Source organism: Hylobates moloch, unplaced genomic scaffold (assembly GCF_009828535.3).
Source record: "Hylobates moloch isolate HMO894 unplaced genomic scaffold, HMol_V3 SCAFFOLD_5, whole genome shotgun sequence".
Lineage (NCBI taxonomy): Eukaryota > Metazoa > Chordata > Mammalia > Primates > Hylobatidae > Hylobates > Hylobates moloch.
In genome coordinates, this window is record NW_026652280.1 from 74853857 (window position 1) to 74870710 (window position 16854).

Consider the following 16854-nt stretch of genomic DNA (forward strand, 5'->3'; position numbering starts at 1 on the left):
TAAACCAAAGAAGGCAAAGAACAAAAACGGTAATTTAGTCAAAGAGTAATTTGTCAAGAATGTGGACAGACACCTCTATTTTCTCAGTCTATTTACTTCGTTTTACATTGAATAGGCAACAGACATTCAGAGAGCTCCTCTGGCATGCCACACAGTTTTCACATATTTTCTTTCTTTTATTAGTATAAATTTAAGGAGTTCAAGTGCAGCTTTGTTCCATGGATACATGGTGTCATGGTGAAGTCTGGGCTTTTATTATAACCATTACCCAAATAATGTGCATTTTACCCATTAATTGATTTCTCATCCCTCATTTCCCTCTCTCCTCCCACCCTTCTGAGTCTCCAATGTCTCTTATTCCATGTCTGCAAGTTTTCACTTATTTTCTGAATTCTCACAATTATATGTAGGGGAAGATTTATAGATGAATCCAATAGTTTGGCATAAAATTACAAGTTTCTCTGGTAAAAAGTGACTAGTCATTCTTTTTAACTTTTTGCAATTTCAGTGAAATTGACATAAACGAAGCTATCTTGGAGCCTGTTTGCAGTATTTGAATTGTTATTAAATAGCTTACTTTACCACACACTGGTAGTACAAGGTAGAAATCGAAGCCCATGTCTTTATCACTCTTTATTTAATATTAGGGAAATATTATTCCCAAATAATTTTGGATTGTAGATTGTGAATTATCATACTCATAAATGTTCTGTGAATATATATGTCATTGTCAAATTAATATAAAAAATGTTTTTTTGTTTTTGAAAACTCTCAACCACAGTAGTATAAGTACACTTAAAACTTGTACATAAAGACAATTTTCCTTAAACATATGTAACCCAGTGTTTTCCAAATATAATAGATATATAACTTACTTTTTATGTATTTTGGGTTAAATGATAAAACCTAAAATACAATTAATAATTATTTTCTAAATAAAAAGATCCATATGTGATTTAATGTGCAGAATACACATGCTCTGCCCCTGAAATAAAATGTGAGGTTTTGACTGCAGAGATGAAAACATTTTGAAAAGCTTTCATGACTCAATAAATAATGAAAAAAAATGAAAATCTCAGGTATAGACAAATCCAAGCTGTTGGATAATAAATGCTATAGGAAGTCAGAGGGTGAAATGATGAATATCACTTGGAGTTTCAGAAGATGATTTACTGGTATAACTGTGTTTTTAAAAACAAACAATTTTATTATGATAGAAAATGTTTGATTTTTTAAATTCTATATTCAAGACAACCTGATTCTCACTTTTTTCATAAATAACCTATATGTTTTATTAGATGAGATTTTATGTATGTATATGTATTCACATATCCACATATATAAAGACATACACATATATACATTCTTTTGTGTTATTGTTTAATGTATGTCATGTGTACTAGCTATCTAAATATCATAGAAAGTAATTTTGCCAGATGTATAAAAAATCCACCTGTTAAATATTGAGGATGTTTGGGGTTTTGCTGTGGCTCCTTGCTAAATAATTTTCTTCCTTAATGGATGAGGTCCTTGCCTTCTATTACGGAATCTGTAATATATTGTTACCCAGAATCCACCTCCTAAACTCTCTCTGTCAAACAAATGTTCCTATTAGAGCTTTGCAGGGAAACTCTAATTTCTCCACAGGTTCTTACGTGATGCGTAATGTTCATTTATATTCCTTAGTGAGATCCAACAAAGGTCTGTATCAGGCTAACTTTTGCATGCAAAATTCAAATTTACCATGGATAATTATTATTGATAATAGAAACCACGTATTTTCTAAAGAAGTTGATAGCTGCAATTTATTTATTCAGCTGTACTCTGTGGTTATTTTTCCTATTGTTCCCTGCAGATCCCCCATAGGGCAGCCATATAAATGGCTGACAGAAACGTCACTGTGATAACTGAATTCATCCTCCTGGGGTTGACTGATAACCCTGAAATGAATGTTGTCCTTTCTGTGCTCTTTCTATTAATCTATCTCATTACTGTGTTGGGCAACATTTGGATTATCATAATAATTCTGGCTAGTGCCCAACTCCATTCACCCATGTACTTTTTCCTTAGCCAGTTGGCTTTCTTGGATTTCTGCTATTCTTTAGTCCTGATTCCTAAAATGTTGGTGAATTACATAGCAGGACAGAAAGTCGTCTCCTATCACGGTTGCCTCCTTCAGTATTCCTTTGTCAACTTGTTCCTGACTACTGAATGCTTCCTCCTGGCTGCCATGGCATGTGATCGGTATCTCACTGTTTGCCACCCACTTCACTACAAAGGTCTCATGACTCCTACTTTCTGCATCTACCTGGTGACTGTTTCTTACCTGATGGGCTCTGTAAACTCCCTCACCCACCTGAGTAGCTTACTCAGTTTGTCTTTCTGTGGGCCCAATGTTATCAACCATTATTTCTGTGACATTCCATTGCTCTTCCAACTCCCCTGTTCCAACACCCAACACAGTAAGATTATTTACTGTCCTTTCTGGAGCAACATCAGTGACTACCTTTTTGATAGTGGTTAGTTCCTATCTGGGAATCCTGCTCACTGTCCTGAAGATACATTCCACCAGGGGCAGAAATAAAGCCATATCCACATGTGCCTCCCACCTAATGGTAGTGACTCTTTTCTATGGAACAGTGATATTTACTTATCTGGGAACCAGCTCTAGCTACTCACAGGATAGAGCCAAAATTCTGTCTGTGGTGTATACATTTTTGTTGCCAATACTAAATCTTCTAATATATAGCGTGAGAAACAGAGAAGTCAAAGAAGCCATGAAAATGATTATTAAGAGAAAAATACTTCCTCAGTGAGCATGAATTTTCAGCCAGAAACATTTAAGACTATTTATCGGTGCTGCAGTAAGTACATTGTTAAATATATGTGAGACTTTTAGGGTGAAGGCAGAAAGCTATTTTCAAAGCAGTGTATGTGCAAAAATGCATTCATTATTAGCCTTCAGAAACATATATATGCACATGTGAGCACATAAACATACACACACATATATCTGGGAAACATTTCTTTTACGCTTTTAGGTTTATTAGTTAAAAGGCCCATTAATTAAAATGACAAAGGAATGATTAACAATAGAAGTGACAAAGTTTATTCATACACATATGGGAGCACACAAAAGAACTGGTGTAATAATTAGAGACCAGGGTTTATATACCTATTTTGCCACATGAAAGCAAAGGATGAGAAAGGCTTCTATGGGAAGAACAAATGAACTTTTAACAGAACAAATAGGAGACAAAGTTTCCTATAGTGTTTGTTTTATGCAGATTCCCATGTTCCCTTTCTTCTTCTAGGCAGAAAATCCTCCCGCTAGAGGCAATTTATGGAGGTTTCATTCTCAGAAGCGTCTGCCTTTACTATAAGAAAAGCTCTGATAAAGCTTCTTTCTTCATTTGTTGAATCTCAAATGTCTTCAGATAAAAATATTTTTATGCCACTTTGGTATAATTTGAATCCTTTCAAATCCCAAATTGTGATTCTGAAAATCTAACTTCCTATGTAATAAACTGTCACCCATTTTCTGTGGATTGGTTAATTATAAAATACAATCTTTAGTTTTGTAAAAAATATAGAAGAACCAGTAGGTGCACAATCACAGAGACATGTAGCAGACACGCAGGCACACATGCACACATGCACACACACACATCTATCAAGGAATATTGGTTAAAGGAAGTGTACTGACTTCTCCTTCTTCTTAGTGACGTCCAAAAGCTGAGCCATTTTGCAGATTTTGAGATTCTTCTGAAACAAGAACGTGAAACCAAGCATCAATGGGATAAAAACTCACCCAAGATCAGACAACATCAATATTTGCGAGTCAGAATTCAAATATACCTATAGTTGTATATTTGTACACAGACCTCCTCCTCATTTACATTAACAAACAGCCTTTAAATTTCCTGCATGTATTTTATGTGCCATCTTTTTCTAGAATTGTGAAAATTTGCATATTTTATTTTAAAAAGTAATTCTACAGTCACAGATGGTTTCTCTTTAGGGTGACTCCAATTCTGCCAGTTAACAGAAAAACCAAACAACAATGTAAAGGTATTCTGTTATATTAGAGAATATCATAATTCACCAAAAATCAGCCTTCAGGAAACTTCCATAAAAGAATACAACCATTTGAAAATGCTAAAAGTTACACGTTTAACAAAGTGGCTCTTGGAATCCCATATGGCCTATGTTCATCTATCATTCCAGATGGTGTTTATAGTTCTGATCACTTGGCCATCCATCAAATCTCAGTCCAGCAGCATTGTTATTCTCATAATTGTTAAGAATGTAACCATGCTCTTTGTTAAATGATATTATTGCAATATGTAGTGAATAATAGTTTTAGGTTTTAAAAGAATGTTTGTATCTATCAAACAGAGTTCAGAGCAATAAATCTTATCTGTTAAAATCTATAAAAGTCTTTGAATTTCTTTATTACTGCTTCACAATGAAAGTTATGGAAATTTATAATTAAATATGTTAAAGCATATTTTATTTCATTCTTTCTATACAGCTCATAATTTCAGAAGAATCTCATTGTCAAATATTTTGATAACAGCACATGAATTTGCCAAAAAATAAGTAATTACCTTTATTATTATAACCAAATTTTCAAAAGCAAAAATATTGCCTAGTAAGGGAGTCCCTAGGACATAAAAAGCAGCTTTCTGAAAGATATCTCATAATCACACACCAAAATTTAAATCGACATTAAGTCTACCAAAGTATATCTCTCTCGGTCTTATATACTTAAGGCTTTTACATTTAACAACGTAATTTACAGCATAATAATAAAGTGCTCCACTTTTTAAATTATTTTCATCTTCATAGATTCCAAATAATGGCATGTTTTTGGTAAAACATATATAAACATTTCTGTTTTGATATTTTGCCTAATTATTTTCCAAAAATTTGTATAGAATCTAATTACTTCAGCAATGCAATTATTGTATTTATTTAAAAGTTTAGTTATTATAACTAAACAGAAATAATGAATATATTGTATAATAAAATCTTCAAAAAAGAAAAACATAAAACTAACGATGTGAAAATTAACGAAAGTACAATAATTGATCATGATCTTCTTTCTACAAGTTATTTACTAACTTCATGAGAAACAATTTGAGAAAGTAAGGTTTCTGTGTGTTTTTACTCAGTAATGGATTTGAGATTATGCTCGTTGGACCAAAATCGTGAAAAGAGAAGCATATTATATTAAATAATAGGAGATGAAATTCAAGGGGATAGACTTTCTGAAATACTATAAACTTACACAGAGGGGTATTATTTAGAAACACCATTAAAGCAACAAGAAACCTAGAAGTCTTTAAATATTTGTTGCACAAACTTTCAATTGTTAGGAAAGTTTTCCCAATAGCTTTAGCTTGTAATATAAAAAGGCAACAAAAATTAATTTATCAGGTCTAGCAAGAGCTTCGATTGTGGATAGTTTCTCCAACAATCACTAAATAACCCTATTCAAGCAAATATTTCTCTATAGTTTGCTTTATTTGCTTTTGTACTTTGTGATGATCGTGTTTCTGACATGAATTTTATGCATTAAAACAGCTTAAAACAGTCTAACTTTACAGCATGTGAGTGAATGTGGTTTCTTTCTTTAGCTCCATAGTCAATCTGAAAATTTGTGTTTAATTTTGGTTTCTAATAAAAGCCTCTGTTAGCAGTGCAATGCTGATTTCATATACCTGTATGTCTATATTTTATATAGATATAAGAATCCATGTATATATAAATGAAAAGGAGTGTTTCTATGCTATGATTAAAGTGTTTATGATATACTTTAATCTTTAGTAGTCAATCTTGAACTAATATGTATAACTGTGGAATGTCATATATTTAACATGTCCCAAATTGTTTAAGTTCTTTGCAGGGGAAGGTATTAAGGATAATGAAAACACATCATGTGGAGAATATTGAATTGAAAGGGTTAGAGAACAAATTATAGTTTTCTCTTATTGAAAACAGGCCATGAAGAGAAGGGATTAAATTTGTTTTATAGGGTTCAAAGGAATCCAATTATTAAAATTTAAAAATTTTTGAACAAATGCAGTTCAAAGTCAATTGAATGTTTATTTAATAATAACTACTTATATGCTATGTGAAAACACATTTTAACTCAATGTAGACTACCCCAAGATCCAGTGATAAACATCACTTGGAAGATTTAAGCTAAAGTGAACATTTGGTGACACTTTTTAGGGAGAGGTTTGAATATCAGATGGATGGTTATGTGTGTTGGTTTCTGAAGGCCAGCCCAACAATGAGGCATTTTACTGGTGGCTAGCAAATGTACTTTAACTTAGAAATACGAAAAAACTGAAAACGGCCCTTTTTACTGCTTTCATGTGATTTTTTAAAATCAGAAAAATTAAGAATTAAAGGGAAACTTCTAATCTGTTCTTCTGATGACAAAACCAAATATTGGACAGAATATATGCTTTTTCATTAGATCTCATGACTTACTAAGCATTCTGAACTTCAGTCCATTTCGCATTTTGCTGTACATACCTTGAAACAGCAATTTGTTCCACAAGCTAACAAACATAACTAAGAAAATCTGAGTAGAGATATTCACATTTTATTGGACATTTGAGTATTTTACATCTCATCCAAGACAAATCGTTATTTTTCTGAATGCCTTTCAACTTCCTCAACCCTAATGTTCTAAAACTAATATCACCATATTCCATGCACCCATTTTCTATTTTTATATTATTTTGTTTGAATAAAATGTTTCCACTCACTTAGTTACACAAGCCAAATATCTGGCAAGTCAGCATAGATCTATCATCTCTTGTTTTTCTTTTTTTTTTTGGCAGAGTCTCGCTCAGTCGCTAGGCTGAAGTGCAATGGCACAATCTCAGTTTACCGTTGTCTCTGCCTCCCAGTTTCAAGTGATTCTCCTGCCTCAGCCACCCGAGTAGCCTGGACTACAGGCGCATGCCACCATGCTTGGCTAATTTCTTTTTTTTTTTTTTTTTGGATTTTAGTAGAGACAAGGTTTCACCATGTTGGCCAGGATGGTCTCAATCTCCTGACCTCGTGATTCTCATGCCTCGGCCTCCCAAAGTGCTGTGATTACAGGCGTGAGCCACCGCACCAGGCCGCACATCTCTTTTATTTTCTCCAAATACTTACTCGATTAGGTCTTGTTAATTCTGTATCTAGGAAACCCACCGGATTAGTTTATTTTTCTTTATTAATTATCATTGCCGCCATTTCAGCTCAGGATCCAATGTTCGCTAATCTTAACGGTTGAGAGCCTCCTAGTGTCTTCCCTTGCAGCCTACCTAGGTCTCCTTTAATGTGTCTTCAATTTTACCTCAGAGCAAAGTTTTTAGTCACAATACTTTCCTTAATTCTACACATTGTCCTTTTAGTAAGAATTCACGTGCTTACATGTCTCTTTAGATTTTACACCCTATTGCCTCTCCCATTTTCCAGCTTCATACTAAAGATTCCTTTTGTAGTACATGACTTGCTTTCCTCAATTTACCATGGTGTAAATTCTTCTCTCTGTACCCTTCTATATGTCTGTCATTTTGTTTAGAGTATTTTCCCTACAATATAGTAACTATTCTCAAATTCAGGAGAAATAATTTTACCTCTCAAAAGATTTTCATGGTAATGTCTTTGAGAAAATTAAGCCCCTTCATTCATTCTTCTATAATTACACATTGCATTGCAAAAATGGATTCTACTTTTTTGTTTTCACTTCTAACCCTTCTTTTGAGCTGTTTGTTTCTGTAAGAAAATGACTGTATCTTATTCAACCATGGTTCCAAGGTTACTAGGAAAGTGATTATCACATAGTAAGTGCTCAATATTTACTTGTTTAATAAATTAAGAAGTTAATTATTTCATAGAATTGATTTCCTACCTGTCATACACTAGCGTATTTGACATTGAAAAGTAAATAGATAATAATAAATTAGGAATTTTTCAAACTGTATTACAGTTTAAAAAGCTGCATTTCTAATAAGGCTTTCAGTAACACTTAAAGAGATGGTTATATAAATAGTAAATAAAGGTATGAGGATGCTTTCCTCATGTATACCTATAAAACAAATTTTTAGTAAAATAATCTTTGATTTATCAAGTTCTGTTAAATGTGGAGCTTGATAAGATATAAACGGTAAATGTAGACAAAGTTATGAGGAAACGGATGGTTAGAGACTATGTTCATAGAAATAAACATTTGTCCAACCATTCTAAAATGCCTCACAGTAGTGTGTCATGGAAAGTCACAGTTTTGGTCTCAGAATAGTACTTTTAAGTTGTTTACTTAAGGAAAATAAATCAATGCATATTTTGCATTAAAAAACACATAAAAAGCATGATTAATGGAGATAACCAACAGTGGAGAAATCAGTTTAATAAATGTGGATGTATAAATGTAACAGATTATTATAAAGTCACTTATGTTATTATCTACATAGAATAGATATTTAGTGAATATCTATCATATCCTCGACATCATTCTAAATGTTTCATATATGAAATTCAATTGAATATTCACAGACACACGAGGCAGGTACTAGTATTGTCACTTTACAAACATGGAAACTGATGATATGAGAGCTTAAGAAGCTTTCATAAGGTCACAAAGTAAGTATATGAAATTTCTAGACACAAATTTGGAATTATGCTTTCCAAATATAACCATTTTCCATTACAGCATAAAGTCATTTTTTGAAGTTATAATTACAAAATGTTGAGAATGTAAAAGTATTAAAAATATGTGTGATTTATTATTAAGGGAAAACATAAATACACAAATAATAATCATAAAATATTGTTCAGATCCTTTTTTTCTAAATGCCATAGTTTCATAAAAGCAAGAATTCTTAGAGAAGTAGTTAATTTTAGAGTTCAGTCCAGGAAAATACAGACCTGGAACAGTTTGTGTGGTAGAGGGTAAGGAGTAAAAAACAACGATGGAAAGAATTTTAAAAGGTAGGGACATGTTCAAAGAGCATAGAGTCCAGGAGCCAATTAGATGGTGGTTCCATTAGTTTTAAGCAACAGAATAAATGATGTCAGCATGGAATAATAACACAAAGAGTAAATAATTATGAGTGCATATTGGTTTAAGTAGAAGACTGAATAAGTAAATATATAGGGGAGAAGTAATAACTCTACCTTTATGAATAATTTCAATATATTGAAAGAATAAGGGAAATAACAGATTTCTACCAAAATACCACAGTAATAATTGCCACAAGCAACAAACATATTGATAAATGGTAAAAAGTAGTAATGAAATATTTACATAGTCTAAGTTACCTTTCCCCAAATAAATATTTAATAAGTACAAAGAAAGAATTGTAATACTACAGTAAAAAATTCTGGCACACACTAAGTGATCGAGTTTAATATCACTAGTCATATCACCTATCAGCATCATATGCCCTGTGATAAAATGGAGGATGGTTTACAGATTGCCTCTCTGGAACTCTTCCCAATCATGAAAAACCTCAACTTAATCAGGAGAAAACATCCAGCAAAGTTCAACTGAAGAATATCTTATAAAATATTTGACATGTACTAAAAAACTATCACAGCCATGAAAGAAAAGGGAAGACTATAGAACAGAAACAGACTCCAATAGCCTAAGCAGGCAGGACAACAACCACAACATGGCATCCTGGATTGGATCCTGGAAGAGGAAAAGAGGACTTTAGTGGAAAATTTAGTAAAATTATGATGTCTGTAGTTTAGCTAATATTATTTTATCAATATAAATTTCTTAAGTATTAATATTCACATTGTGATTAATTTTAACATTAGTAAAGCTAGAAGAAGTGTTTATAGAAAATCTGTAGGTCTAAAGTTATTTAATAAAAAAGTTAAAAAAGTTGATTGACAGAAACCAAGATAGATGTATAGAAAAAATGTAAATTCAATTAATCAAGTAGTTATTAAATGTCTATTTATCTTGTAATATGGCCAACAATAGCCCCTATATCAACTGTGTATTTGTGACCACAATACATATTAGTTCACCAAATATCAGAACATTAAATAGCTGAGACAAAATCTGAATCTTGAAAGAGGCAATTAACACTAGGTAATGTGAAAGGAGAAATGATATTGTTTTCATATTTCACACAAAGCATAGTGCCTGCCATCTAACAGCTGTTTAATCAATTTGTGTTGAACAAATAAGTAAGAGGGTAGATGAAACATTGAGATTGCAGGTGTACAACCTAATTCTTTGAAAGTTTTATTTTCTCAAGTTGCGCACTTAGTGGGGGAAGAAATTACTGTAGTCTCTCCTTATCCTCAAAGAGCCTACGACCCCCAGTGGATACCTGAAATTTCAGATAGTATCAAACTTGATATATACTGTTTTTTTTCCTGTAATACATATTTGAGATACAGATTAATTTTAAATTAGACACAGTAAAAGATTAACAACAACTACTTATAAAATGGAACCATTATAACAATACCCAGAAAAGCACATTTAAACCTATGAATTGTCTATTCCTGAAAGTTTCCTTTTGATATTTTCAGACTGATTGACCAATGGTAACTGAAACAACAGAAAGTAAAACCACAGATAATGGGGGCCTACTGTATACCATTTATTTTGTCCTAATATCTGATAATATTGAGCATCAGTAAGTGATATGGCACATCTATAATAGATTTTCTTTTTTAAAATCTCTAATATTAGTGATGGTTTCTATCACTACAAAAATATATATTTTTTTCCTGTAAGGAATCTGTCTTGTTTCATTATGTAACACTAGGGAGAGACTTGTTAAAAGATACAAAATTACAGCTAAATAAGAGGAATGTGTTCTATTGTTCTGTACTACTGTACAATGACTATAGTTAACAACAATGTATTATGTAGTTTCAAGTAGCGAGAAGGAGGATATTGAATATTCCCAACAAAAAGAAATGATAAATGTTTGAAATGATAGATATATATGATCTGATCACTATATATTATGTATTTTAAAACATCACTATGTACTCCCATGAATATATACAGCTATTATTTGTCAATTAAAAAATAAGCCCTTTTAAAATATAAGTGATGTAAGAGAATGTAACGATCACAGTAGAAGAAGAATTTCATTAGGCAAGTCTGTGAGATCCTTCCAAGCTAGTGTTTGTCAAAGTATAATCCATGTAATGTGGGGCATTTTGAAAAATTTAATTTTATGGGTCAATATCAGACCTAATAAACCAGAATCTACACAGTAGTGTAGGCTAGGAAGCTGCTTTGAAACAAACAAACACAAGAGATAATGTGAATACAATTGTGTGAAATATTGTATTTACTCATAAATTGAGCATTAAATGGAGAACATGAGTTTGATTTGTACCGTAGGTTTCTTCTTCATTTTCCTAGATGGCATACTTATTATCAGACAATGATATTACGTATATACCTTTAAGCACAATTAAAAATAATTGGATGCCTGAGTTAAAAGTAGACACATCAATGTTTGTTGACATAGATGGTAATATAATTTCAACACATGTTAACAGCATTGAATCAGTGAGTAGGAAAGCTTACTTCCATTTCATGGGAGGATTATCTGGGAAACAGACAAATGCAGTGGTTATCTGAGATTCCCTAACATCATATGTCTCCTTTAGTTTCATAATAATTTAATGTTTCATACATGTTTCACGTCTATATATCTACCAATAACGTGAAAATAACATGATATTTAAAATGAAATCAATTGATTTTTTCAATGTATCTGTTGCCATTTAACTGAAAAATGCAAAAATGAGGAATATATATTTCCTAACACTTCCATTAGAGATATACCCCAGGCAAATTAAGAATAGACTCTGGAGTACGATTAAAATATGAATTTCAAGAGATCAAAGATGCTAATTGAACAACCTTTTATTAGGTGAGTTTGTTTGAGGAAGAGTTGCAGGTATAAGAATACTGCTTAACACATGAGCTTTCAAAAGAAAATCTTTTGTCATGGGATTGCTTTAGAAATACACTAAGACAAAAACAATTCTAAATAAGAATCCAGGCTTGAGCAAAAAATATAAATTTTTAATTCTCAAGAATGTGCATAAAAAACAAGTTAACAAGAAGTTAATTTGGCTCCTATTTCTAGCCTATCAATGGAAGGTAATATATACAATACCCAATACTATCATCAAAACCATCAACATTTTTTCATCAACATCCTAACATTTAGGGTCCATTATATAGGAAATAGAGCTCTATGCTGAATAACAACTTTTGTTATTTGATATTTAGCATTGTAGATGAGGTAAATATAATGAACCTGAAAATAAGTGAAAGATTGCTGAAACATAGGATGTTTCCTCTGGATGATTGAATCCCAGGTACATCTCATTTTCTCATCTTCTCTTTCCTAAAATTTGTGTCTCTGTCTGTCTGTGAGTATAGTTTGCATGTTTCTCACATTGGGAAACTTGTTATTTTTTTCATGTCTGCATCTTACATTAGGCTTTAAGAAAAATGCCCTTCATGACAGGCAAGACAAAATGCCTTCATTGAATAAATGCTCGCCAAGTAAATGAATGGATAAATAGGAACACTGTGACCATGGAACACATTAAATGATTAAGTACATGTGATATATAATAAGAATAATGTTATATTTTTATTATTGATAATAATTATTATCAAGTCCTTTTTGGTTACTCAAGGAGAGTGCTAAATGTCTAAACAAAGGTGATTATTTAACTTTGCATGGCGGGCTAGTTTCAAATGCATTTATTTGTCATATATTTATGTTAAGTTAATTAGGCAATAAAGTTCTTTAGTTTCTAGCGTTCCCACCTTATAATTTAATTCTTATTTTTAAATGTAAGAAATCAGGTTTGTTTTACTGTTTTTAACATTAATATCATTGTCTTAAAAACTGCTGTTCAGCAATGAATTGGCTAGCACCTGATGTCATAGATTAATATGTGCTTTATATCTAGAAACAATCGTGTTGTTTGAACAAACATACATGAAAGAATTTAAACTATGTTATAGATGAAGGCCCTCATTTGGTCTTATCTCACTGAATTTTTTATTAGATAAATTGCTCTATTCATTAGATACAATTCATTTTGTTAGATAACTTGCTATATTTATTAGATACAAATTAATTTCATTAGATAAGTTGCTATGTTCATTAGATACAATTAATTTCATTCGATAATTTGCTATATTTGTTAGATACAATTGATTTCATTAGATAAATTGCCAGACCCAATGACAGACAGGGGTAGAGAATGGTACATCTTAGGAGGAATTTCTACACATCTTTCCAGACATGTATTTTTTAGTCTACACAATCGTGAACTTGAGTTTTTTTCTGTATTAATGTCTGTAAGTTTTCAGTTTTATAAAAAATAAAAATTATGCATAAATCTCTAACTTCAAGTCATTAAATTTTACTTTCCATTTGTAACTCTTTCATGGTTGGAGTCTGAGTCAAATTTGATTATAGGGCCTTTAGATTTGAATCCTTCTCTAACTTTCCTCATTGTTATTCAGCAGATAAGTCAAAGGCCTGAGTTGATATAAATGGCTGGCAACAATGTCACTGAGGTGACTGTCTTCATCCTCTCTGGATTTGCAAATCACCCTGAATTACAAGTCAGTCTTTTCTTGATGTTTCTCTTCGTTTATCTATTCACTGTTTTGGGAAACCTGGGACTGATCATGTTAATCAGAATGGATTCTCAGCTTCATACTCCTATGTACTTTTTCCTGAGCAATTTAGCATTCATTGACATATTTTACTCCTCTACTGTAACATCTAAGGCATTGGTGAATTTCCAATCCAATCAGAGATCCATCTCCTTTGTTGGCTGCTTTGTTCAAATGTACTTTTTTGTTGGATTGGTGTGTAGTGAGTGTTTCCTTCTGGGATCGGTGGCCTACGATCTCTATGTAACAATCTGCAATCACTTACTGTATTCAGTAGTCATGTCCCAAAAAGTGTGCAACTGGCTGGGAGTAATGCCATATGTGATAGGCTTCACAAACTCTCTGATATCCATCTGTGTGGTAAGCAGTTTGTTGTTCTGTGATTCCAGCATCAATCATTTTTTTTGTGACACCACAGCTCTTTTGGCACTGTCCTGTGTAGATACATTTGGCACAGAAATGGTGATCTTTGTCTTAGCTGGATTCACTCTTCTTAGTTCTCTCCTTATCATCACAGTCACTTATATCGCCATTATCTGAGCCATCCTGAGGATCCAGTTGGCAGCAGGCAGGCAGAAGGCCTCCACCTGCACATCCCACCTCATGGGTGTAACTATCTTTTATGGGTCTCTGATTTTCACCTATGTGCAACCTGATAACACATCATCGCTGACCCAGGCACAGGTGGCATCTGTATTCTATACGATTGTCATTCCAATGCTGAATCCACTCATCTAGAGTCTGAGGAATAAAGATGTGAAAAGCGCTCTTCTGAGAGTCATACATAGAAAACTTTCTCCATGACAAATTTATGTATGTTACAATTAAAACAAATGTGGATGGCTTCAGGAATTCAATTATGCCAACAACTAGGAAAATAGTAGAGTAACCTCAAAAAGCATAACACAAACTAAATGATAACTTAGAGTCTTGCAGTTTGTGAATTGAATTATTATTTCATTTGTTTATATGGACCACTAACTCACTGTATTTGGAGGTCGATTCAGCATATAAATTATTCAGACATAGACATGTACAAGGAAATAAGAGGCACCTGAATATGCATATATAAGCATGCCATCACACCGAAACATGTTTAAAATTATTACATTAAGAACATGCAAGTTTTTTCACTCTGTGCCCAGCTTATATCACATAACTGGATTGTTTGTATTAGACTGTTGCAAAAGTAATTGTGGTTTTTTGTCATTAAAAAAGAAAACAGCAAAAACCTCAATTACTTTGCACCAACATAATAACTCAATGGATAAATGCTTGAGAACAAGGATAACCCATTCTCCATTATGTGCTTATTTCACATTGCATGCCTGTTTCAAAATATCTCATGTAATGAATAAATATAGACATCTACTATATATCCACAAACATTAAAAATAAAAAAACCTTAAAAAGTAAAAAAAAAATTATTAAATTGACAATATAATCTGACATTGTTTTCTCAGCTACTAGCAAATTGAGAATAAGAAATTGGAAGATTAAGAGATAAGAACAGTTAAATTTTACAAAAAATATAAAATGCTGATCACCCAAAAACAAAGACTGCAGAACTAAAGAAACAAACAAAAATAAAAAGCAATATTAGTCACAGGGAAAAATAAAAGATTGAAGTAATTTAAGTGCAAACACCAATGGAACAACAGACACCAGAGAGTATAGAGAAATCTCCTGGTAATATGGAGTCATTTGCCCCTAACGGTTAAGTTCTTGATCATGTATTTATGAATACGATTTTTGTTTACATAGAAAAGTGATCAGTTTATGGCATTTTTTCTAATCAAAACAGCAGAGTTTAATTTCTCATAGAATGTCTCACTAGCTGAGGCATAATCCCTGGATCATTTTGGATTTACACAGATTCTTGCATCACCAAATCAAACAAAAAGACATTGTTAAATCTACAGTATTAAAGGAACAAAATGTGTGTGTATGTGTTCGTGTGTGTGGGGTGGAGAGATGGTGCTTTTCTTGAAAAGAGACTTAAACCTGATTTAACGAACTCTCCCAGGTGTTGTTAGAAGGTAACGATTGAAAAAGTTTTATCAGTACTGCCTTTCATGTCTATGAATGAATGAATAATTATCAGAGTTGGGCTATCATATTTAAAATGTATGTTGAAAGGAATGGAAGATTAATTTGATGAGGCTCTTTTAAAAGAAAATGTATGTGCTTTTAATATTACTCTCCACCAAGATTGTAAGCTCTTTGAGAGAAAAGTTTTCCTATTCATATTTGTGCACTTCATAACAACTAGCAAATGTATCAATATGAAGTATATAAGTAAATATTTTCTTTTGTTTTCGTTTGTATGTGGAAGCACAGTGATGAATTCATTAGGGCCACAGTGTCTGTCTTACTCATATTTGTATATTTCTTTGGTGCAGTTTTGTACATAATCTTATTCAAATGTCAGTTTAGTTAGAAATTCTATTTTTAGAAATCTTTCTCAAACATTTCTCATTCATATATTAAATATGGCATAGTGATTTACAGATATATTTCTTCCCAAATGACTTTTTTTTCAAAATGGCTAGAATATGGAACTAAGTGTATACAAAGCTGTATGCCATATATATGAATTTAAATAATGGAAGACAACTGATTAGGAATTCTCACCTCTCCATATGTCACAAACCTAATTCTGTAAAGAGAATATCAGTCTTCAGTCTTGGGAGTGGCTGAGGATAGCTCATGTGAATGAACCTGGGTGGGCACATGGTTGGGGCTCAGAAAATGATATTGCAAAGAATGATGCTTTGGCATACTGATCACTTTGAAATAAGAAATTGCAAGACCTTAGAAGTTGCCTTGGAGCCAAAGACTTGTTAACCTTCTCTGTTTCCCTCCCACCAAGCACAGGGAGGGACATGCTCTGGAATTTTCTTACCTGAATGAGGAAACATCTTCTGAAAAGTAATTGTCTTAAACGCCTTCTCTAGTACCTCATTAATTAACTAGGAAAGATTAACCACTGAAGAAGAGAAGAGACTAAAATTTGTCACCATACCCACACATAGTTTTCATCTATTCTTCTGAAGGGATCTCCAAGAGATTATGTAACAGATTTTATCAGCATAATAGACTTCATTTGTTCACAACAATGTTCTGTCCCTTCCCTTAAATTGCTGGTT

At 32.4% G+C, this 16854-nt stretch overlaps 1 protein-coding gene across 1 annotated transcript; it reads left to right on the plus strand.

Moving 5' to 3' along the window:
• Window positions 1-13579: 13579 nt before the first annotated feature.
• Window positions 13580-14509, plus strand: LOC116468149 (olfactory receptor 8I2). Its single transcript, XM_032151758.1, is given in 1 exon segment — window positions 13580-14509. A coding segment is annotated over 1 exon segment (930 nt).
• Window positions 14510-16854: the final 2345 nt, after the last annotated feature.